We start from the raw sequence: 25232 nt of genomic DNA on the forward strand, positions 1-25232 counted from the left end.
GAAGAGAGAGGCCAGGCGCTAGTGTTGTGATTTGACCTTGAATGGTCCCTCATTAAAAGTGCTGCAAGCCCCCCTCTGACTGCTTTGGAATCTCATTACTGTTGCGTAATGACATTCCAATACACGCAATACACGCAATACAAACCAGGCTTTCTACAGGCATGTGATGGTGAAATACTGCTGTGCACGAGTCATAGGAATGGGCATTCATCCACACGCATTATAGAGGCAGGGATTCCAATACTGGACATTTAATCAAATTATTCTCCTGCTCCAGCAGGTTTGATTATGCTTAGAAAGCAACAAGAGAATTATTATCATCTCAGCTCTGCGAAACATATAAAGATATTACAAATTGTGTTGCTGAGAAAGATATTTGTATTTAAAGGAAAGAGAGAGATGAGACACCAGGGAGGAGCTGATAAGAAAACACAGAGTCATGTGAACTGCTTTTAATACAAATAAGGCAGCAGACGGAAACAAAGCCAACCTTACAGGAACAATGACACAGCGACGCACAGGACGATTGCCCTCAGCAAAGAAAGTTCAGTTAAGGGACGGCTTAAAAGTCTTTCACGAAAGGCCTGTCAGACAATGGCATCTTGGAGGCAAAGTTGTGCCGCACTGGAACGCAGAAGGAGTTCAGCGAAGCCGGGTTCATGATCTGGGTCTGGGCTGGATGTTCTGCATGTGAGCCAGGCTGACGGGGAGTCTGGAATCGAGAGAGGACACGGTCGGTACTGAGGCTCTGGATCTGGGTTCCGAGTGTCCTCCCGTCCTCAGGAGGAGATGCTGAGCGTCCTCACCCTTGGGTTTCTCCAGGACCCTGTGGAGCGGGCAGATAAGAACGCAGGCCAGCAGCGCCGTGCCCCCCAGCGTGAGCAGGATCCCCCCAGCCAGGGCGCAGCGCTCCAGGGCCTGGTTGTACTCGATGGCTTGCTGGTCCACCACTTGCAGCTCTCCCTCCCCAAAGCCTTCGATCTTCGGGGGGACGAGGAGCCCCATGCCCAGGGCCACGACTCCCATCAGGAGAACCAGGATCCCTGTGGTGAGACTGGCCTGCAGGGACACAGCAACCAAACCTGTCACATGCTTTATATGGTCTGAGCAAACGAGCCGTGAGCAAGACATGGGGATCGGAACATGCCAGTGATTTCAGAAAGGGTATGACGTGTGTGTGCGCTGAGCAGTAAACTATGCACGTAGTTTCTTATTGTTAAATACGTTTGCATGAAACCGTGATAACACATCCACACCCACAATCGTGCATTTTTAAGTGTCAGCGTCCTACCCTCCAGAGAAGGGGGTGGGAGCTGGCCCAGGATGACAGAGTCCCCTCAGGCTCTTCTGGATCTTCCTTGGGTTGAGAGAAGGCGCAGTCTTCGTAGAAGAGGTGCAGGTAGGAGCGCACGCCGAACCGCTGGCCTGCCGTTGTACCCCACATCCCAGACTGGTCACCACGTGCTGCCATGGATCCTGGAAGAAACTGCAGGGAAAGAAATGTCCTAGTTATCAACTGGACCACACGAAATCCCTTAAATAATCCTTAGGGAAAGCCCTAACACTGAACCCTGAGTGCTCCCAGGAATACCTTTCAGTGTTCCGCGGGTCTGGTTCCTATAGCAACTGGCAGCGACCATGTATGTGCTCAGCAATTACTTACGGCAATGTGTGCATTTCTGTTGCAAAATGTCATCGCGAATCTCATTCTGTGCTGGTGGGGCCGCGAGGAGAATTCCGTCTGTATAATAAGCAGCGGCACAGGATAGGGAGAACAGCAAGCGAGCATCACTCAGGATGCAGACAGCAAACGCTTTGGGAATGTGAAAAACAGGACTGGCAAGAGAGAGGCTCGTCTGAGTCATACAGGGTGAAGCGCAGCTCTCATTACATCTCCAGTGCTGCGCTCATTCAAATAATAATAATAATAATAATAATAATAACATGCCTACACCAAGTAACAAAAGAGCTTCAGATGAGACAGCAGAAATGCTTTCTCACGCAGCCCAGCACAAGTTTTGATCTTCGCTGAGCTGCTTTGAAGTCATCCAAACGATCTCTTTTCCATCCTGCTCTGTAATGTAGCCACTTAGACACAGTTATGAGACTGTGACCTGCAGGCACAGCCAGGGATCAGGAGCTGTTAATCAGTACCCCTGATGAAGGCTTCACAAGATATAGCCTTCAATGCCAGTCAGGTTCCAGTGGCTGAGACCCACGGTGCATTAGCAGTACCTGGAGTAACGTCCTTGCAGAGTCTCATCTAAGTTCGTCCTGTAGTATGAACCATCATTAGATTAGAGATAGGAGTTCATGCAAATGTTGGACACCATCTGAACATGTGGGGATGCCCATACCAAGCTTAATGTGAGTGGTTCACAAGATGCTGCTGACAATGCAAGTATGACACAGGGATGTGCAGAGGGGTGCTATGGATATGCTTCCTGCGCAGAGGTCCTAACACAGCCCAGTAAAGGCCTTGCTGATTTCTCATCCAGCGTTTTTAATAGATACATTCTTGGTATACCCTCTGAACAGCCTCCCTCTGCTCTGTGCTGCAGAGAGGCTGGTATACCCTCTGAACAGCCTCTCTCTGCTCTGTGCTGCAGAGAGGCTTGTATACCCCCTGAACAGCCTCCCTCTGCTCTGTGCTGCAGAGAGGCTCGTATACCCTCTGAACAGCCTCCCTCTGCTCTGTGCTGCAGAGAGGCTGGTATACCCTCTGAACAGCCTCCCTCTGCTCTGTGCTGCAGAGAGGCTGGTATACCCTCTGAACAGCCTCCCTCTGCTCTGTGCTGCAGAGAGGCTGGTATACCCTCTGAACAGCCTCTCTGCTCTGTGCTGCAGAGAGGCTGGTATACCCTCTGAACAGCCTCTGTCTCAGTACTGTACATATTAATATCCATATGATTAATACATCTGAATAATTATTAAGGCACAGAAGGCTCATGAATAAATGACTAATCTCTCTAAAAGAATGATACACCTGTTACAGAGTACATGCTGTGCCCCTCACAGAAATAATCAAATATCGATTAGCATTCCGAGTGCAGTGCAAATCCACGGAAACCAGATCCGGATCTGCTATGTGCTGTACCATGTTATTTCTTCCTAGCCTCAGACCTCTTTCCAAACCTCCACAAGCCAGGTCTGAAAAGGAGGTACCGAGATGAACATTGTTGTTGCTTGTATTCCACCCCTGGTAGAGTTAGACATCCACAGTCACACGTACTCCTCTCTGTGTGGAGCAGCACCTCTCTTCAGCACACACTCCTGTGTACTTGTTGTCTTTGCTGAAGTGCCCAGCAGATGCAAAAGCACGGTGTTGGGTTCTTCCACAGCTTCTTTAGAAACATCTTTACCTACGCCCTGATATGCCCATGCAGAGCATTTTAAACATGAGAAGAAAGGAAAGAGGACTTGCTTACCTGTTGTAGTCAGACAGGTTTCCTGCTGTTATTGAGCGAGTCTCTGCTGAATTGACCCAGCAGAATCAATGCTGCCAGTGTGTGCGAGTGTGTGTGTCTCTGTGTGTGTATAAATCAGCCTTTGCTCGGCAACCAGGTTGTTTTTGAGAGGATGCTGGGAGCCGACCAGAGCCTGACCAGCCCTCTTCATCTCATAGAAACTTGCAGCAGCAGCACGTTGAATCAGAGAGCATTCCCAAGCATCCCAGCTGCAGGTCTGTCTGGCACTGAGACAGCATCTCAAGGACAAGGTGGCGCAGCGGGTTTGCTCATCAGTATCTGTGGAAGGATTTACAATAGGAAAGTGCGCTGACCTGGCCAGGCTCATATAATAGAGCTGTACCGCATCACCAGCACTCCCAGCTCTGTGTTAGTCTGCCGGGATACTCTCCTTCCACTGCAGCTAGAAATCCCCACCAGCGTGCTCTGCTTTCTGTGAAGACAGACGTTTGGAAGATGAGGTTTCTCGGTGTGTATCCTTCACTCGGAAGGCTGAAACCAATTTAGTGTTGACCTTGAACGTGTTGCCATAGTGACAGGGAGACTGGATCTCCTCTGCATTCGTCAGCAGGGATCAGACGGGTGAGCTTACTGAAGTTCAAGTGCTTCCTGTTCATACCTGCGGGGTTGAAGAATCAGAAACACCTGCCATAACACCGTCAATACGGTGGAGCCAGGGCAGCACAGAGTCAGTGGCAGTGAGCTGGGCTGGTAATCTGCAGCAAAGTATTCAGAATGGCACATAGAGGAATCTTTTTTTTTTCACAGTCTTCAGACATACAGCAGGGAGATGCAGCTTTTATATGTTACAGAACACGTCAGCCCCGGCTCTATAAGCTCATTGCAGGGTGTTTGAGACAGACACGTTCATCACTCCCACCTTGCAACGTGCTGCCAAGCCTCTCCTAGGAAGGCACAGGCTGCTACTGTGAGATGCTTTGAATCAACTTGCTTTCCATTCGAACAAAACACCCTGCTGTCTCGCAACCAGCGGCGGTACAGAGCGTCCCGTTCAGCAGCCCAGCCGGCTGACTGGCACATTGGAGAGCTCAGCAGCTGCAGCGCAGGCAGGGAGAGGCTGCTGAACAAAGGAGAGCTCTGCAAAGCTCAACTGCACGGTAATGAGTTGAGTTCTTTCAAATTAACCTTTAGCATTTGCAATGTAAATGCTAATTAGGCTATCCCCCCCCACCCCCCGGCACTTGTCTTTATGCATTGAATATCACAGGGCAGGAGGATTCTGTTATTCATCTAATTATTTTCCTTACCTTTCATTCGTTTTTATTAAAACACAGACGACAGCAGGTTGAAAACGTGTGCACGGCACAATGCTTATTGACGTGTTCCCGGGGGGGGCTGTAGTTTCATAATGCGGACATGGGGGATTGACAGACTGGGCTGGTCCTGCCTCTAGACGTCTAGACAGAGTGAATCCCCAGATACACCATGGCCTCCTAATTCAGGAGAAGCCCTGCACAATCACTAGCATGCACCACTGGACTGATACATACGGATTCCCTTATTGCTGAAGGCTTGCATGAATGGTTGGCTGATTTCATAAATGCACATGTGAAATCCGTGAAATACCATGTGTCAGGTCTCATATATAGACCGAATGTGCACATGGCTAATTATCTTCCAAGTCTGTACACTTAACGTATGGTTTCGTGTGCCCTTTAATACACTCACGTTGGTCTATTGAGACTCAAATGGGGTTCTTGTAACCACACCTGTTGTTTCAGTGAGCATGAAACTGTGTCTCGTTTTAAACACGCTGCAAAAATGCATTTTCATTGTCATTGATCCCTTGTGTTGAATATATTTGACTTTTTAAAAAACAAACAGACACAGGAATAGGGGGCAGGGTCAGTGCACTAGAAAGATGTAAAGCCTTGGGGTTCGGGGACGAATACAAGAGCACAGAAGAGCAGGAAAGGCTGCCCAGTGTTTGCTGAATACCTTCTGCTCTGCGCGCCTCTGAGTTTTCTCATAAAATATGACTCATAGCTTACTCAGATCAACTTGCCCTAGTTCATCTCTTAGCAACCCACACCAGGGTGAGTGATGAATGTGAGGAGATCTCCTTTTCAATTTTCAGCTGTAACAGACGAAAAATCTTAAATCAGCAGAGAGCTTGTCTTTGTTTCTCCTCGTCTGTCTGGGAGATGCAGAAAATATGGAGTCGTATTATTAATACAGAACACCGCCACCCTATCACAGCACATAAGGACCACACGCACACACACACACCTGTTCAAGAGGCTGAGCGATGCTTTTAATATTGAGAAATTCTTCCGGAGAACCTGTTACTGCATCCTGCAGAGAGGTCAATCTGGAGAGGACAGGACAGATAGTCAGACCTGTGGAAGATGAACATGGGGAGTTTCAGTGGGCAATCCAAACATAACAAGAAAGCTAACTCAGGAGCTCAGCGATGTCTGAAAGCCAGGAGACAATGCGGCCAGGCCACCAAAGAGCAATGTGCAAGGAGAATCTGTTACAACGAGCAGTCCAGACACAATCTAGGCATCCATGCAAAATGAAACGAATTTAGATTCCTTTCCAGAGTAAAGCACACAGAGGCTGCAATATCATGTATGACCTGTAGGGAGTGCTGTTGTCTTAGACAGAAGTGCATGCTGTGCTGTAGGGACTGTCTGATGAATGGAGCTCTAATGCGCAGCACGGCTGAGGCCACCACAGTATTGATACATTTAATCCAAAGTAAATAGAGCCCCGAAGAGATCAATAGACTCCTCGCTCTGGTGCAAAAATGGACTATTTTCAATTGATCCCTGCCTGGTTTTGCTAAGAAACACACAATCAGTTTTGTGAACATGAATCTTTATTCTTTAAATAACCTGTGCGTTAAAAGCATTGTAGGATCCTGCATTCCGGAGCACACCAAGAATATTATAGTTCCCCTAATGTTTCACATGAGAAGGGTTTTTAGTGACAATGAATAATTACTGAAGCATGACTTCTCTGTCAATACAAAGCAGTACCACTCTTTGATTTGTCTCATTCCTGTATTTTGAAAGGTTTGTTTGCAGTTAAATGTGCATGAATAGACTTGTTTAGCAACCCTTCCATTAAAAAAGTACACCAGTGAGTCTGTGCTGGTGGCGAGGGAAAGCTGCAGTCTTTCCTTGCTCTTTGCAGTCTGTTTCCTGTTCCTATCTCTGAGAGCATTCAAGCTCCTCTGCTAAGCTACCCCATTCATATCCCCTTCCCTGCAGTCCTTATCTACACCTGCAGTCTGGGCTCCAGCGTCTTTAACCCGTTAGCCAGGCGTGTTTACTGCAGACTGAGCGACTCCTACAATAGTGCACTGCTGTACTGGGCATTAATATGTTCTTCTGCCTAGCAGTGTGCGAGGATCATCTCCTCGAGAAACTGCTTATTCCTTTAGACATGCAGGTCAGAGGTCAAGTTATTCCAGCTGCTCAGGCCTTTGCAGTCAAAGGAATTGAAAACTCACACGCTGTGGTGTGGCAGCAATGTAATCTATATATATACTGTATATGTGATGTTATTGTGCGTCAGACATGCAGCTCATCGGGACTGCATTGTGACACACGTCCTGTCGTGACAGCAGTGTGACATCACAGCCCTACTGAGAGTCAGAGCAGCTGGCACTAACTCTGCTTGTGCCAGAGGAGTGCAGGCTGCAGAAGTCTAGCACTGAACACAGAGAGGAGCATCGCTCTGAGGTCTGCAGGTTATTTATTGTGCATCGGCACTGCTGGAGCGATGGCCCTCAGTCTGCAGGCACACAGTCCAAGCACTGCTCAGGAATGAAGAGCCACGCTCAGTGACTCTGCTGCTGCAGGTAGCAAAAAATGAACTGTTAAATAAATTTAAAATATCGAATCTAATAATCCCTTCTACTAAATGCACATTGTAATCTTTGACCTGGTTTCACATTTAAGAGGCTTAAGATCTTAAAATAATTCATTTACACCCCGATATTATAGGTTATGTTCATCTAGTATCAATCTGTTTGCAGCTTCTCCATCAGAATACATGGTTTAGCACAACACTGTCAAAGGTTTTTAAATAACACCCAGCTCAGTTATTCAGCAGTAGCTTAAAATGATCTAAAAATGATCAATAAATATTGTTCATGATACTGTAGGCCCTGCTCTTAAAAGGAAAGACACATGACATGTGTAGCCAGCTCTGGGTAATGCAGACATACAGAGGGGCTGGACCAACAAATTGAAACACCTGCCATATGTAAAACATACTTTTGCGAATGCAACCTTTATAGCAAATGCCAGTAAATTCAATTAAAATGCAATTTCAACCAATATATGACATGGAGCTCGTATTGAACTAATATGTAGTACACACCTATACAACCCCAACCCTAATACTAGACGTGATTCACTCTGAACAGGCCCTCATTTAACAGAGCATGTATTCCTATACAGAGCAGCCCGTGTGCATTTGAATTTCCCTTTGTAGATTGCTGGAAGTTTTCAAAGTCACTTACCTGTTTGTCAGCTGCACATTACTGTGACCCGGGATCCCTGGTAAGTGACCTGGGACCCCTGGGGTTTCTGGAGCCCCCGTAGGAGACAGTGGGGTTACAAAGCTTATAAAGACAGGTGAGTCTCCAGGAGCTCCATGCTGCCTTATTGAAACTGTCCTCCCATTGGGACACATTCTTCTGAGAAGCTGCAGCTGACACGCTGGCTTAGTGGATTCAAGCTGCTGTGTGTGGGCTGAATAGTTGTGGGAGCTTCACTTGTCTTGTGCTTTTGCTGGGTCTCACAATGCTGCTCTGCTGCAGTTATATAAGAAACGCTTGATCCAAACAGTGTTGGGGTTGTTTGGGACTAGCAGCCTGATGAAAGTTATCAAACTGTCCTAGAAACCACTCTCTCACACGCACGCACGCACGCAGCCCTACACACGCACACACACACACCACTACACATACACACACTCACACGCACGCATGCACACACTGGCTAATGTTATAACAGTTTATTTTTAGTAGTTTGTAATGTTCTGTATAACAGAATATTCCTGTTTCCTCTGCTGAATTACAGGGACATTTGAGCGGAATCAGAAATCAGGGCATCAGTTTTCATGGTCTTAAATTAAACTGATCCCAACACTGCATTTCTAAAGTTAAATCTATTCAGGGATGAGGCAAATCTGCAGGAGTGAGAGGGATTAGGAGGGTCCCTCTAGGATTCCACAGACGCAAGCCAGCGGGAGACTTAGTAAAGCTGACTCAGAATAACAGCAGCATTGCAGGTTTTAGACGTGCCATTAGCATCGGAGCTGTATGGTGATATTGACCCTACACAAGTGGAAAGGCAATGCTTCACATCAGTGTCGCCGCTCAGTCTCGGGCAGCACAAACAGCATTACAGAATTACTTTGCTGAATCCTAATTCACTTGCAAGGGCTTCAGTGGTGCTTTCCATTTAATATTAATCTGACATTTATGAAATGGCTGGCATATCTAAAGAATCCATATATATATATATATATATATATATATATATATATATATATATATATATCATGATGACCCTGTCTCCTTTCAAATGGAGTAATGCTTTTATTATTATTATTATCATTTCTTTAAAAAGGCTCCCGTGGCTCATAGGATAAGCAGGAGTCACAGCCGGGGGGCAGATTACATTCCAAACGTATCAATAACTACTTGAGAACCCCTGTGTGACATCCTAAGTGCTGGCTGGGGGTCCATGTGAATGTGAAACAAGAACAGCAGGTCAATGGGTGTTGGTTTTGTACAGAGCGGAGTCACTGAGTAATGCCACCCTGCACTTTCAGATCCTCGATCAATTACTCCGCTGTCTGGATGTGTTACCAGTTCATTAGATTAATCAATAAAGGCAACGCATATTGGCACAAAATAACAGTGCTCAGCTGCTGTCCAATGCTGTAGTGAAGCTCCAGTCTTGCTTACCGGTTTTCTAGCTGCAAAGAGACTGTGATTCCAGGGCATTGCCTGGGTAAGCACGCTCCTGTGCAGCTCCGAATGTTAACTTCAACCTTCTAATCAGGGTTCTGTTGCCTTTTCTATGTCTGTGCAGCAGCATTTACTGCAGCCCTAATACAGCATGCAGCTTTCTGCATTGTGAGGCTCCATATTCCATTCGGGTCCACCCGAGAAGCAGATGGAATCTGCACAAGCTGTACAATACTCTCAAATGAAAACAACAGCACAAAAAACTACTTTCTTATTAATTGAGCTAAAAATGCAATTAAGGAGCTTGCTAGCCAAGCGCAGACAGTGTGAGGTCAGTTTGAGAAAAACGGGTCAGTGCCAGCAGCAAGCTGTATTCAAATGTGCCAGATTGGTTGTTATAATCCTGATGCCACAGAGAGAGAGAGGGAGGCTGGGCTTGCACAGACAGACATTCAGAGAATATTAATGTGGAAAAGTGCTGGGCTTGTGAATGTTTTTATATAAGAGGGCAGCAGACTGTCACACTGCTTGTCACTTTCTTAAAACCATTAGAACTTTGCTAAGTCACAAGAACCTACCGTGCGTGAATTGAGAGCCCTGTCTGTCCAGTCACTTCCATTAATGCATTTCTGGTGTTGGTTAATGGTGATCATTGAATGAATAGTGTAAGGCACAGACCAGATGCACAGAAGATACTGTAAATGATGCTCGGTACTCTGGGACCATTCACCTTAGGGACCTGGTGTTTTCTTTTCATGGACAGAAAGGTAATAAAGTCATGCTGAGGAATTCCCAGTGAATGTTAAAAATTCCTCCGATAAGCCCTGATGATGCCACTGAGGCGGGTGTCAAACGCAATTCCTTTTTCAGAAGGAGGAGATAGAGCAGAGAGAAGAGCCTCACTGGATGATCCTGAGGAACTGACCTGCCTTCACCATGAATGTCAGACTCTTCCAGCTGTAATCAAATCAGCTGTTTATCGCTGCATAATTGGAGCAATTAGTCTGCTTTAATTGATCTTCTTGTGAAGGAAATGCCTCTGCAGTTTACTAACACTAATCTCTCCTTCAGCAGCTGTCTTAAAAAAAAAAAAATGGCGAGTTATGGCAGCGAATGTGGAGGAGTGCAGTTCTCTCACGGCCTCCTCGATCAAAGGGATACACAGCAAAAAAAAACTTCAGTCTCAGAGCTACAGAGGGCCTGCACACTGAGACAGTCTATATTAAACACAGGGTGTTAGGAGGGCTGTCTGCTTACCCAGCTCAGCTGTGATGTATTATTCATTAAGGGGATCTGCTGAAGAATAGAAAATAGAAAAGTGGACCCTGCCACTCTCCTGCCTCGCTGTTTAGTCGATGCATTTCACCTTTCTGAAAGTGTCGACTGGGGTAAACTTCACCAAAGCTAATTAATAATCTAAGGATCATTCCAAGTAATCCTACATTATCCTCTTTGGCATCCTTTTAAATGTGCTTTCATTCTGAGTTTATTATTAGAGAGCCAAAGTGTCTCCCTGACTCACACACTCTCACACACACACACACGCACACACACACACACTCTCACACACACACACACACACACACACACAAACACACACACACACGCACGTACACACACACACACACACACGCACACACACACACACACACACGTGTGCACAGATGCATGCCAAGCCACTTTCTTAGTGCCCAGTGAAAAAAAAATGCCCTAACAGTTAGCTGTTAGTTGTCTATGCTTATATCAGGGGTTCAAATGAATGCAGATTAATCAATGAATTGAATTGAATTAAATGAAATGTTGTACCTTAATCAGTTTAAAATGATGAAAGCATATATTCAAATCTGCATCCTCTCATCTCATCTCTCTCGGTGTGTGTCCAATTCATCTTGTATTGTCCAGTCCTAATCTGCAACCAATACAGGTTTGTATGGAAGTACTTCAGGGACACTCAATCACAGCCAGTTGTGTGTTTCTGAGGGAGCGGGTTGACGTCAGAATGGAAGATGCAATCAGTGCACGGCATACTGTACAGGAAACCTGATCAGAGGCACGATAGGGAAACGTCTGACGCAATTAGCTGTTTGTGCGGGAGACATATCCTTCCAAGCAAGAACAAAAACATGATCTTGCTACATTTGCGATGGATAGATAACATGCAGAAAGCCTTCTATTGTACGTGCAGGAAGCATCTTAAACCATTCAAGCAAAGACATGTTGGATATGCTGGTACTTTTTCTGTACTCTGAATACTGACTGAACGTGTAGCCTGGACTGAACACTGGCTTCTCCTGCAGACGGGTGATTTAAAGTGATCTCTCTTCTTCACTGTCTTGTCGTAAAAGAAAGGGGTTAACTGGCTGTCCCAAGGCATGGGATTGCTTACATGTTAGGTTCAGGCGGATGGTGAATTGCCCATAACACAGCTTGCTGCTCGACTGCTTTAGGAGAAATCAGAGCTCTAATCAGAGCACTGCACCTTTGAATGTTTCCTACATGTCTGCTCTGTAGTGTTGTAGATGTTAAGAAAGTGACTGCATTGAGCTGCGATCGCTCCGGCAGCTTCTCCTGCAGTGGTTTATATTTTTTTTCGCAGGGGGTCATGTGTGCTCCACTGCGTTCTGTCCAGCCCTGTCTCTGCCCTTCATTGAAACTCAACTGTATCAATATCCGCAGAGACGCTCTTCAGTGCAATCGATCTCCCAGGCTGATACGGATTGCAATTCAGCCTCTCACAAGTAATTAGGCTCTTTCTACACTCATGGAGATAAATGTGGTGCTGCATCCGTGAAGCCTGTTCCGTTCAATCACATTCACATTCACAAGAGGTGAAACCGCTCTCTCCTCTCGGGACACGCAGCCTCCCTCACGTGCAGAGATCAATGTTATGTTCCAGGACATCAGAGTCCATTAAAGTATCCTGGTGCATGCTTTTCTTTAGCTTATTCCAAGCATTTACTTTGACTTACAGTATGGTTCATCTCACATGATTCCCTTCGGCTTTACTGCAGTATTACACTTGTATACATGGCAGGGTTTACACATCTGGGCTTGGGGTTGCATATTAGAGTTAGGATAAGGATTAGAGGGTAAAGGATAAGATTATAGGCTAGAGTTAGAGTTAGGGTTAGGATTAGGGTTAGCAAGGGGTTTAAGTGAAGGGTCTTTAAATGTAAAGCGAGGTAGTGTTTTAGGAATAAGGACCCACTGTATCGTGTGTAGTACAATCAATAAGAAAGACCAGGAGTTAGCTTTGGACCAGAACGTTTTATTCAGTGACGGAGTCCCACTATACCAAGCACTATAACAAAAATGATCAGGGCAGTTCATCTGTCAGTTCTACATATTTACAAAACAAAGTGCTTTTCATTCCTGTTTACAAAGCTGCTGTCTACACAGCAGTGCCTACTACAAAAAAAGACAAAAGAAGAAATTAAAAAAACACACTTCCACTGCCTTGCACACACAGAGCGATTCGAACGGGTTGGCTGGCTGTAATGCAAAAAAGTGTGTGATACAAAAATGTACCATACATACCGTGCTAGCGCTGAGCGCTCTGTGCAGAATGTTGCAGGTCAGACAGCCATGAATTGTATGAGGTCTGTTGTTTGTGACATTTCAGTTGTATGTGCCTCCTTGATTGTGTTTGTCGCATGCACTGAATTAGGCCTATTGTCAGAGATTGAACTTGAAAAGGGAAAAAGCATTTCCTGATGAGAAAAAATCTTGCAAGATTTTAAATTATTAAGCAAGGGTTTCTGCTTTGGGAGGACAGTAATGCCACAATCTATAATGGGCTGTAACACTTGAGATCACAGAGCAGGACTAGCCAGTTAATTACATTGTAATAAATGGGTAACTACCAACAGTTCCTGCTCCTTCACCACAGCTGCTCTGTACCTACAAAGACAGGGGCTTGTTTGGGAACAACATTCTGTCAGCTGCTTTAATTACATTGTGACTGCACTGTATGAGCGATTCTAGAATATGTGAATCACTCACTGTGTACTGCACTCATAACTCCCCTGGAACTCTAACAGAATGTTTGCTTAGAACTTGGCGCTGTCTGGTGGCCAGATGTCGTAAGTTATTTTAATAGAGCAATGTAAATGTTTCTGGGGGGGGTCCTGAATTCTCTGCACATGTGTATTCCCTGACGTACCTGGGAACAGCTTATATTATCCAAGCGGATGCACCTTTTTTATACAGCAGCTTCCCAGAGTAGGGAAACAGATGCTTTGCGTCAGTAGTCTGGAGTTAACACAGCTGATACAAACACACACAGATGCTGTTCTGCAACAACGCAAAGTCCTGCCCAGAGCTCTAGCAGCTAACCTGTGTACAATGCATGCAGGCACCGTGGCTGGATTTTGGCTGTTTAATCTGTAATGTGATCCAACGTTTTTTGTTTTCTGTTCCTCTGTATGATAAAATCAAAAATGGTTAGAACACAACGTCACTTGATCTTGTCATTCTCATTGCCGAGGTCTAGTTCTCAGATGAATCACAGTGGTAATATTAAAACGCACATGTGATTGGATGGAGAGCTGCCAGACGTGCTGGGCATGGCTCGGTCTCTGAGGTGTCGCACTTGAAGTGTTACGCATGAAAGCAACGTTTCTCTCGTGCTTGTGTCTCCATCTGCGGACGCCCTATTAATCAAAACAGCGGGGCAAGTGGGAGGCACCGACCAGATGGGGGGCTTAATTCATATGCAGTTTTTATTTTATAACACTGACAATCATTTATTTTAGCCCATCTGGGAAACATCTGTCGTATTTGAGTTATTACGGATTTTCATAAAATATATATATAGGGTGATTAGAAAGTAAGTTTATCACATCAACGACAGTAAACTAGCTTCATGTTTTCTTTTCTCAAGGTTTCTTTTAAAACTCTTTTGGAGAGAAACACTAGCAGAGGCTACGTTAATAGTTTCATATTCTACACCTCGGACACATAGCCATAAACAGCACATTGTTTAACAAGCTACGTGTTCTACACAAAACAAAAAAACGATGACTTGATTAATGTCCTCCTGAGTCCGGTAGCTGCAAACTGCTGGTGCTTGGTTTGGTAACAGAGCTGTGAGCTGCTGTCTGTCTGTCTGTCTGCCGCGTCTGCGGAGTGTGATTGAGGGCCTCTGACAGGAGCTGTGTAATACAGCTTACCATTGCATGGGCTTCGAACACTTTATTGCAGCACAGTATTGTTTTAGTGACGTTTTGCATTGAAATATTTGACCAGTATCTGTCACTTGCTGTTCTGAGCGGTGACTCCAGCCGTCTACAAATTTAACAAAGATATGCCCTGATTGATACAACAACACAGCTACACAAAGAGGCTACTTATTTAAATATTCCTGTTCGTTTTGATGCACGTTCGGAAAGTACAGTAATAATAATAATTCTTCTGTATTTGTTATAGCTTGTAACATACAGTAAGTCTGGGAATTCCTCTGGTCGCTGCTCTCAAGCTGAAGCGAGGCTATTCTGTGAATTGTATAAGTGTCAACGGTCTCCTGGTTTAAAAGCATCATTACTTTTTGAAGCAGGAACCACCTCATGAATGGCTTTGAATACGATTACTGCTTTCCTGCTGAAATCCAGAGAGTTTCTCTGAAAGGTCAGTGGGAGTGCTGATGAAACGGTGGAGGAGCTCCAGTGTCTTTCTTTATGCTGCTCTTTTGTATTCTGTGATTTTGTATTAAGTTCCTTTTAGGGACTCAGAGCCGTTTTGAGATTGCAGAAAGTTACACAAGAGATATCCCCCAGCATGACTTGTTAAGAGAGTTGCATGTTAGATATTCAGAGGAAAGCCATATTGCTTTGAACTCATGGGGCTTCAGACATTGCAGGGCATTCCTGTGTCCTGCAGGACTGGCACAGTGCGAACGGGCATTACTATCAAACAGCCCTGGCAGGCTCTTTCCAGGGCATCCACACATATTTGGGATGCACCCTTATGCATGATGTATTCCGTCCAATATTGTCTAATTATGTGTACATTTATTTTTTTGGACAGTAAGCGTCTCTAATGTGTGGTTATGTATTCCTTGCACTGTAAATACACAATCACCATGCTGCAAGCGGCCACCATTTCACATTCAGTAATAAGAGTGCTGTTGCATTGTTATTGTCCAGTCCAGGCAACACAGTAAAGACACACACTGGCTGAACCAGCTTCCAACAGCAAGATTTCACAGTATTACCTTCCTAAATAAGGTGTGTTTGGTTGTAGGTGAGAATCAATTGCACCTTAAAAAGTAATTGCTTTTTGTATTAGTTTTGTAATTTCTGTTTTGTTTTCTTATGTATTTATTTTTTATCTTCATTTTGGCTGCTGCAATAAATAAAAATTAGAAATTCTGATATAAATAATAATAATAATAATAATTGTAATTGTTTGCAGTATTGGCTAGTCTGGTGTCTTCTACCTAAGATCCACACACACCACTATTCGCTGATGCCCATGCTTAGTAGAGCTTCAGTTTTGTAACTGTTTAGTCCTTAATCTTAATAAAAAAGATAAGTGCTCAGATTTGTATACTCGAAAAAAACAGGGCCTGTTTCCTTGTATGCAGAGAAGAAAGCAGCTGCCCTCCTCCCTTCACCATTGCCTATCCACCAGACGGAATGTTCTAGATAGGGCACTAGGACCCAGGAGATTGATCCCTGAGCGAGCGAGACGGAGTCAATGGAGACAGCTGGCAGCCTGCAGATTTCTCTCCATTCACCGATGAGCATGATGAGGCAACTGAAGCTAGACTGCAGACATGACATGCATTTTACCAGCGTCTCTGAGGAGACAGACAGGGAGCGTGGAGGACAGGCTGTGCACAAAGGCGGTCTCCCTCTCTCGCTCAACTTAACTGGACTTGCAGAGCATTCTGACAGCGATACGCATCTATAAACAGCTTGTTAAAGGTTTATGACGATTATATTAGCATGCAGACGGCAGTTTAGAACCAACTGAATGTAGTCACCCCACACTGCAAAGGTTTTGTCAGGCTACAATTCAAATCCAACGTTTGTTATCATGTTAGGTGTGTGTAACACAGGATTTCATTATTAGTCCCCGGTTGTTTTTAAACATGTTTATAGATGTATTATCCTTGCTTAAGTGTTACCCTACATTTATTTTTCTTATCAGCTTTGCAAACTTGAGAATAGGAGGGCTCCCCTCCTCCCTCAATTGTATTTAAATTTAGCATTCTGTCTGAAGAGAGTAACCCTGAAATCCCATGCCCTTTTATTAATGCTGGTTCACTGCTGTTCATCCTTGAGAAGCACCCTAAATATCCACTGAATGTTTGTGAGGATATAGCAAATGTTCTCCTTAAGAGCACAGAGCATATACTATACATGTATTTACACCAACGTAGCAACTCATGTGTATGTTATGGCTTTGAATTGAGTTCACTGTAACTATGGATTCAATTCCCCTGTTTCACTTGCTATCATTTCATTGTGTATGGTTCACACAATGCTTGAACTTGGAAATACTTTTTCCTTATCTTTACATATCTTCATATCTTTTTTTCAGTGTCATAATTAAAGCTGGCAATTTGTGTCATATAATCAATAGCACTTACGGGACTCATTGAGGAAATAACGCACCGCACCAGAGCGCAACAGCTGTCGATGGCGCTGCCGTGACCGGTGAATATTACTGTCGCTACGTAGGCAGGTAAGGTTCAGTAAGTGAACACCAAGTCAGAAATACTGGGTCCTAACAGGTCCCCAGAGATCATCTCGTTCACCTCCGGAGTGCAGTAGTCTGGAAAGTCAAAGTGGGATCCTGAGTTTGCGTGTAATACGTCGAAATCCTTGTCCAAGGAAGAGCACTCCGGGGGCACGCTGCTGATGCCTGCGTTAGAAATGATATGCAGGATCTCCTCCTCTAGCTCCCCATCCGAAGAAGCAGGCGACGCGGCGCGAGAGGAGGCTGAGCTGGTGGAGTCCGGCGTGGAGGACCTGCCGGACACTGACTGCCTGTGCTCCGTCAGCTCGGGGTCAGGAGAGATCTGACCCGCGTACTTCACTGCTCTGACTTCTGATGACGAGGGGACAAGGCTGACGGGTGGAGACACAGGAAGCTTAGGCTGCGCAGGTGCTGCCATGTCTGGCGCTGGCTGGCTGATCTGCTGGTGATAGGAGTGGAGCGTTGGGGTCAGAGTGTCCTGATTGTCATTGAGCCCAGCGGGGCTCTGCAGCTTGACATCCAAAGTGTCATCCTCGCTTGTATCCATGTCGAAGCTCTTGTACTTGTTATTGCTAAGGGGGTTGCTGGGTTTGTGTTTGGCAGCAGTGGTTTTGATTTTCAGCACCTTGCCTGCGTTCGCTCGGCTTGGGTATGGCTTGCTCTTCAAGGGCATCTTCTCGCTGGTCTTGGAGGGTCTGGAAGACTTGCTCTTTTTCCTGGGTCGGTATTTGTAGTCAGGGTAGTCGGCCATGTGCTTCAGCCTCAGCCTCTCTGCCTCCTTGATAAAGGGGATCTTCTCGTAGTCCGGGAGCTGCTTCCATCTCTTGCCCAGTCGTTTGGAGATCTCTGCGTTGTGCATGTCTGGCCACCGCTCCATGATCTTCCGCCTCTCGATCTGCGACCACACCATAAAGGTGTTCATGGGTCTTTTGATGTGGCCACTGGGGGTTTTGCACCAGTTGGGGTCCTTATTGGGAGGAACGTTTCCGAAAACATCATCCCCCTCCTCACTGCTCAGCCCTGCACAGGCGTCCTGGATAAAATCTCTTTCCATCATGGTTGGGTATTTCTCTCTTCTTTGCTGAACCATGGTGCACAGCTAGTTTCTACTCAGCAAGGCAAAGCAGGGGGTATCCGAGCTCGTGTCCTCTCTCCCTCCCGTCTCTTCTCATATTAGAAAGTTGCCCCTGGTGATCAAAGAAAAGCTCAATGTCATTACATCACCCCTGCTTCCCTCCAAATGAAAACTCTTAGTGATTCAGTATCTTACACATTCAAACTGGAAAAGAACTTCATGCATTTTCTTTTTTCAGAAGCGAGCAGTCTTTTTTTTCTGCTCTTACTTTCTGCATAGACCACACAACACATAGTATGCAGCCCACAGCACCTCTTCTCCCTACTTTATTTTCATACATAAACATCTAAGACATCTGTAACATCATCTGTAAAATAAAACACAGTAATGCACCCAATGCAACCTTACCAGTGGCTCAGCAGGGCTGGAGAACTCGTCTTTATAACATGCACCCTCCTGGCAGTCCGTGCCCTCCCCAGTGAACCAGCATGGGTTCTAACGCATCAGGAGATCCACTGGGGATGCTGAAGTACTGTTGTCTGGCATAGAGAGGAAATGTAAATGCCCCAGTGTCTGTGCCTGCCTTAGTCCTGCTGTCCCAGCCTCTGTGTCTGCGTGTGAGTGCAGCCCTGCCTCTTTCTCTGCCTGCTGTCTGTCTCCAGCCTCTTTGCAGGTCCAGCCCCTTTGTCTGCCTTCCTATAAACCCTCCCTGTGAGCAGCTCAGCCTTGTCTGAGAGGAGCTGCCAGCTCCTCCCACTTCAACGCTGTATGTGGGGGAGAAAGTTTCTGCAACAGAGCTGGAGTCGCTTGAAACAGGCCCTCCTACTGCAAGACTGAATACAGTGCAAAACAAACACATGTGCACTGCATATAGGATGCTTACACACTGATCATCACTGTATAGTGAATACTGCTTCAGCGTGGTATTCACATGCTGTTTCACCTAAATGTGATTGTCATGAATTTTCACCCTGACAGCAGATAGGAGTCTTGGTTTGGTTATGGGGATTTCTGAAATGCATTGGCATTGAGTAATAGAGAATCTGTAATGAGCTTAAGTGCAGACAATATGCTGGGGGAAAAAATAATTCTAAAGAAGAGTCCAGCCAAGCTCGGGAGTTATCTTTGCATCTGGAAGCGTCTGTCCGCTGGTCGCCCGTTTCTCTTTTCCTGGAGCCCTTCCCATTAACGTGATTTAAGTTTTCAATGTTGGATTTCAATTAAGAGCTAATTGTTGGCACAAGAATAATACAGTTGTGCCAAGTCATTATCAGACATTGCAAATCAGCAAACATACAGAACCATGAGAGATGGAACTTGCCGTCCTGAGCATGACATTGGGGGCTCATTGAAGCTTCAGGAATGTAGGGAAGTATTTCTAGTGGAGCAAAGACCTTACCTGGACAGCCCCTGAATCACAATGAGTTTCTCTTGTCCTGTCTTGACAGATGGGGGTCCTAGTTTACAGTGGCAGGTTATTCAGTAAGGCTTTGCTGTAGATTTCTGTGTGATTCCATGCAACTAAACTGCTTATCAGCTGTGCTCTATTATACACATATATATTGCATGGTGTATTTTGAGCTACTTATATTGCTATTACCAGTAATAATGTCTGTATTTTTTTTTTAAGAATTGCTTCCATTAGTCTGGTGTTATTATTACAGTCATGGCTTTAACTCGCAGATCTTTGTATTTTTCATGACTGTAACCCATGCAGAACCATGGTGTTTGTTTACTGTTGGTCCCACTTAAAAATCAATAGATCAACACAGACTCCTATCCTTCACTATAGTCCCTTAGGGCAAGGCATAGTTGTACTTGTGTCTGGGCATTCAAGTCGCTGTTCATGATATTTCTGCAGTAGCCATTCGTCTTCCTCAGTAGTAGCAGTTTACAGGGAATGATATATGGTTCTGAATGCAGCTCAGTCATAGGAATGCCACTGGACACTACACTGAGAACCCCAGTGAGCTTGGTGGGATCTTGGGAACCTGCAAGGTCTGGGAGAGGGTCGGGGATCAGGTGATGTATTTTTGTGTTTGTGTTTTTGTTTCTTTCTTTAGGTGGTGTTTAGAATGCGGTGTTCACAATGGTAAGCATTGCTTTTCAAGTCTGCAGTCGGCGATTGCAGGGGGCAGTTTGTCTCACAATATTTACTTGAGATGTGACAACACAGTGCATTGGAATTCACAGTGCATTAGAATTCACAGTGCATTGGAATTCACAATGCATTAGAACTCACAGTGCATTAGAACTCACAGTGCATTAGAACTCAGTGTATTAGAACTCACAGTGCATTAGAACTCACAGTGCATTAGAACTCAGTGTATTAGAACTCACAGTGCATTAGAACTCACAGCGAAGTTCTGGTTGCCTTGAGGTAACAAATCCATCTAACTGCCGTACTGTCCAGATAAGTGATGGCAGCTTCCATTGTTGTACTTTACCAGTGATGTAAGACTTGCTTGGGGAAATACAAGGAGAGCGCAGGACAGACAATAATTGGTAATTTGGTCACTCAGTTACTGTGTCAGTGCATTCAGTTATACTCTTTTAAAGTCTGAAGTATCAATAAAGATGAATAACAGTGCCACTAACATGCACTGATACATATATGAAGCTTCACCAGTGAAGAGGAAGGTGTTCCCCTTTCTCAATCCCTCTATCCATGGTCAAGAAACCCTCTTCCCTTTCCACACTATCACTATACTCTACTTACATCTTATTACTAAGCTGATTCAACCTGTACAAACGTTGTCTAACAGAGGAGGGGGCTAGCTGGTGCAGCAGACTAAATCACTAGCCATGCACCCCTGCCTTTCACCTCTGGGTGTGACTGCCTTCATCAAGTTGTGCTGCGGGTCCTCAGCTTCACAGACAGCCCTCATCCTGCTTGGCATACTGTCTCAGCAGTCCCTCTCCACTGCCTTTCTCTCTGTGCCAGGCTCTCTCTCTCTCTCTCCCTCCCCCTGGATCTCCGCTCCTCTCTCCTGCGCACGCCTCTCTCTCGGTTTACAGAGTTTCAGGACTCTGCCCGTCTCTCCAGCCAGCATCACCGTGCCCAAGCAGAGGTGAAGCTTGCCGGGCTGTACAAATACTGTGAAGCAGAGCAGTAGAGACTCTGTAAGTAATGAAACGTGCAGGGCGAGGCAGACTGGAAAGGAAGCATGTGAGTAAAACCTTCTTTTTTATGTACTTGGCATGATACTGCTGCAAGCTGATTACTGTAGGTCTGTATTAGAGCATATGCTTTTTATAACAATACATACATCTGAGTTTCTTTCCGTTCAGTGCCAGTACTCTAGCAGCACCTCATCTTACTTCACAGTTGTTTTATCTTCTGATATTAAGTAAAATATTTCTACTGCATCAGTGAACTACCTGTGGTGAAGCGCTTATGCAAACCAAAGTCTCTTACTAAATAAATAAACGTCCATATATACCAGGACTTGACATAGAATGTGACACCTGCCCTATGCAGCACACTCTTTGTGAGAGTGGTCTGCACGGCACATGGCTGGGTGATTTTAAAATGTGACACCTGCCCTATGCAGCACACTCTTTGTGTGAATGGTCTGCACGGCACATGGCTGGGTGATTTTAAAATGGGACACCTGCCCTATGCAGCACACTCTTTGTGTGAGTGGTCTGCACGGCACATGGTGATTTTTGTTGCTCCCTGACACCCTCTGCAGCTTCGTCTGACTGATACAGGCTGTTACTGAACAAAGTCCTGTGAGGGTGTCTGTGGCAGGATGCCTCCCCTGCATCGCAGCTGAATCAATATCAATCAGTCAATCAATATATTATAGAAACCCTTCATCACATGCAGTATAATGCAGGGCATTGCACTGGTTATTATTATTATTATTAGTAGTAGTAGTAGTAGTAGTAGTAGTAGTAGTAGTAATATTGCTATTGTTCTTGTTCTTAGTATTGTTATGTTAGTATGTTAGTTACTAGCATTCTTTCCATAAAGTGCTTTCTGTAGCTGAGACTTCAGAACCATGTGGGATTATTCCAGTGAAGCATTAAAATCTTCCAACCTGAAGATGTTATTTCTTAATGGATCAGAAAGTTAAACAAATGCTACAAGAAGACCTGGCCCATCAAACACTGAAGGTCCCATCCAAGCACTTAAAGAATTAACCTTGCCTGTGTCAAGCCAGCTAAGAGCAACTGAGCAAGAATGTGGAGAGTTACAGAAGAACCAGCCAAGCATTACCAGCCCAGTACATGGAAAAAGTCTTTCAGAACCCAGCATGTGTTTCCTTATTAATATTCAAACTCCAAGCCAAGCATTGACTGCATGAAATCCTTTATCAAGGAAATGAGAAATAAAAATGGATAGATCTATTGATGTTTTGAGGAAAGTAAAGAGCTATAAAATATAGGTCAGTGAAAGTGTAATATTTCACTGAGGGGTATGCAGATTTTTTTACATCCTCATACAAATCACCGGCACGACTCTGACACTGTCGCTAGAGCTTGCATCTTTTCATTAGCTCCTAGTAGTAAATTTAGGACTGAAGGGCAGGACACTGCGCTCTGCTGAGACGTGTTCCTGGACAGCAGTGAAGGAGGGAGCCTGGAAACGCTGTATCCCAGTAACGGGGGAGCAATGGCGGGGAGCAACACTAGGAATTTGATTTGGGTTTGAGGGTCCAGATATTCCTGGTTGGGTTACTAATCAGTAAGGGTTTTGAACAAGCAGGAGCTGCTTCATTTAGTGCTGATGCACATCAACCAAACAAACTAAATAAAATACAACTTCCAACTGCCCGGGTATGGTTTGTATTTTGGCTTCAGGTTTGTGGACACCTCAGATCACACCTATGGGAAAAGATCACCTCAGCAAGCCAGCTGTAGGTCCTGATGTCATCAAACAGGAGGTTCCGTCTACTCTGAACCAGCCGGGAATGTACATGAGACGTGTTTGTTTAAATTAAAACATTTATATCAGTCTCACAATATCACTTACTGTGTTGCTCAAACCGCAAACCATTTGAGGTTGGCTGAGTAAGTTATTATAGGCATTATATTGAGGCAGTATATCCACAAGGCAGGAATCTTCACAAACCCCTTGGCTGTTTGTTTAACTGCTTAGCTAACGATGCAACAGCAACCAACACAGACTAATCCCCCTAAGAACACTGAATGAAGCCTCGTTTTTTCTGTGTCGTTTCTGCATTATTTTGCCTGCCTTGTGTAAAATAATCCAGGCAAGGAACTGTAAAGCAGACCAATTTCCTGCAGACCCCGGTGATATAAAAAGCTTCAGCTGATGAATGTGAGAGGAATGCTAACCAGTCCGGTGACTGGAGGCTGCGTGAGGTGTCTGCACTGAGGAATGGCTGTTTAAGCACAGGCACAGTAATATATGCTAATAATCACACATAACCTTGTCAGTAAGCGATGATCCCTTTCAATTACAAGGCAGCAGCAATTCATTTTTTGGAATTCTATAAATCAGGGATTCTTTCTTTCTGTGCATTTTCAGCTTCATGCCCACAACTCCATGTGGATTTGGATAAAGCTCTGTAAATGAACTGACACGACCAATCTGCATTGTTTTCTGTACATGTAATTAAGCTGCAGCCCTGTGGCTGAAGCTCCTAACACATGGACACATGGTAGCCTATTTGAAACTTGATGCATGCTTCATCATCTATTTCCCTATTCTCTTTCTCTGTATCTCCCCTTTATTTCTTTCTCTCTCCCGTTTCTTATTAGGACATTTCAGTTGTTTTAACTCAGCGCTATGCTAACTGAGAACAGTGCAGATAAAGTGAATAACTGCTTCACAAACCGTATCAAGCAAATCAGCTGCTAAATGCACTAGGCCGCCCATTTGGCTCGCAATTGGACACACATGGCAAACACCTGTCAAATAAACAGCAAATGAAAACAAAGCAAAAATGCTAAAGCAGGGTAAAAACATTGATTTTAAATAGTATGCTGTAAATACGGGAAAAGTATTGTGACTTGCCAAATTAACAATGGCAAACTGCACAAAGTACATACATACATATATTATTATTTGTTTATTTAGCAGACGCCTTTATCCAACTTACAGAGACTAGGGTGTGTGAACTATGCATCAGCTGCAGAGTCACTTACAACTACATCTCACCCGAAAGACGGAGCACAAGGAGGTTAAGTGACTTGCTCAGGGTCACACAATGAGTCAGTGGCTGAGGTGGGATTTGAACCGGGGACCTCCTGGTTACAAGCCCTTTTCTTTAACCACTGGACCACATAGCCTCCTTATTAAAACGGATAGAGGTAATTGGATTAGGGTACTTTGACAGTGAACATTGTATACGGTTTTGAATTATATTTTCAAATGTTATAAAAAACAGATTTCCGAGGGGTAAGAACAGGGGTTTTCACTTACAGTGCAGGCACGGCATGCTAATAATAGACCAGACAGCCCCCTTCTTTAAGAGACGCTGATGTAATAGGGTGGAGGCTGGGTGTGAACTGGTGACCCCACGCACCACAAGCAAGCATCTTAACCACAGTGCAAAAGTGCCGGGCTGGTCTGCATTCGCGGTTTACATCTTCAGCTCATCTCACCGACACATAGCAAAGAAACACACTACATTTTATAGAACTTTTATTTTTTTACCAACATGCATTTACGCAAGTGCTGTGGGCTAGACGGATTTAAATAAATGCAGAATGTCATTATATACTTGAAAAAGCAGTACATTTACAGATGCAAATTAGAACAAGGAGCAGTTCCATGAGAATGCAGAAGAGCCCCCAGGCATCCAGTTAATTTAAAGAAATAAATCTTACTGCTATCATAGTGTGATGATACATTACTTGGGATGTAATTGTCATTGTTACTGTCAAAGGGAATCTGAGGGACTTGCTGGCATTAATATCCTCTCTTTCCCTCGTATGCTTTTGAGCAACAGAAAACGCTTCCATCACACTCAGAAGTCTGTTGGCAGTGATTCATGGCTCCCAGCTTTCTTGTATTCATTCTCCTGGTGACAGAGCCTTTATTGAACTCCCTCGG

General features: G+C 44.8%; 3 protein-coding genes across 6 annotated transcripts in view; 1 reads left to right on the top strand and 2 right to left on the bottom strand.

The window, feature by feature from the left end:
- Window positions 1–332: 332 nt before the first annotated feature.
- Window positions 333–11378, bottom strand: LOC117426855 (neurensin-1-like). 3 transcript variants are annotated; one of them, XM_058990721.1, is made up of 4 exons: window positions 11230–11378; window positions 5718–5827; window positions 1292–1486; window positions 333–1059 (listed from the first exon to the last, which is right to left on the bottom strand). In XM_058990721.1, exons 3-4 carry the CDS (start codon window positions 1469–1471, stop codon window positions 658–660), a joined length of 582 nt encoding a protein of 193 aa, XP_058846704.1. In that variant the 5' UTR covers window positions 1472–1486; window positions 5718–5827; window positions 11230–11378; the 3' UTR covers window positions 333–657. The 3 variants fall into 3 exon arrangements, with proteins under 3 accessions (XP_058846704.1, XP_058846702.1, XP_058846703.1); XM_058990719.1 differs by lacking the exon at window positions 11230–11378 and adding an exon at window positions 7966–8445; XM_058990720.1 differs by lacking the exons at window positions 5718–5827; window positions 11230–11378 and adding an exon at window positions 3429–4165.
- Window positions 11379–12670: 1292 nt separating this feature from the next.
- On the bottom strand, window positions 12671–18857 carry LOC131698567 (transcription factor SOX-4-like). Its single transcript, XM_058990717.1, has 2 exons — window positions 18611–18857; window positions 12671–18314 (listed from the first exon to the last, which is right to left on the bottom strand). The coding sequence occupies exon 2, from the start codon at window positions 18215–18217 to the stop codon at window positions 17120–17122; it is 1098 nt and encodes a 365-aa protein (XP_058846700.1). The 5' UTR covers window positions 18218–18314; window positions 18611–18857; the 3' UTR covers window positions 12671–17119.
- Window positions 18858–21227: 2370 nt separating this feature from the next.
- Window positions 21228–25232, top strand: part of LOC117421962 (purine nucleoside phosphorylase-like) — a 30449-nt gene continuing 26444 nt past the window's right edge. For both annotated transcript variants that reach the window (XM_058990725.1, XM_058990726.1), the window contains exon 1: window positions 21228–21371. The gene's annotated coding sequence lies outside the window, so the exon portion shown is untranslated. The remainder of the gene's footprint in view (window positions 21372–25232) is intronic.

The sequence above is a fragment of the Acipenser ruthenus genome, chromosome 18, assembly GCF_902713425.1.
Source record: "Acipenser ruthenus chromosome 18, fAciRut3.2 maternal haplotype, whole genome shotgun sequence".
NCBI lineage: Eukaryota > Metazoa > Chordata > Actinopteri > Acipenseriformes > Acipenseridae > Acipenser > Acipenser ruthenus.

Coding starts and splice junctions, on each gene's coding strand:
- LOC131698567 (XM_058990717.1), bottom strand. CDS start 18,217: ATGGTTCAGCAAAGAAGAGAGAAATACCCAACCATGATGGAAAGAGAT.
- LOC117426855 (XM_058990721.1), bottom strand. CDS start 1,471: ATGGCAGCACGTGGTGACCAGTCTGGGATGTGGGGTACAACGGCAGGC. Junction 1,060..1,291: donor CCCACCCCCTTCTCTGGAGG/GTAGGACGCTGA, acceptor GTGTCCCTGCAG/GCCAGTCTCACCACAGGGAT.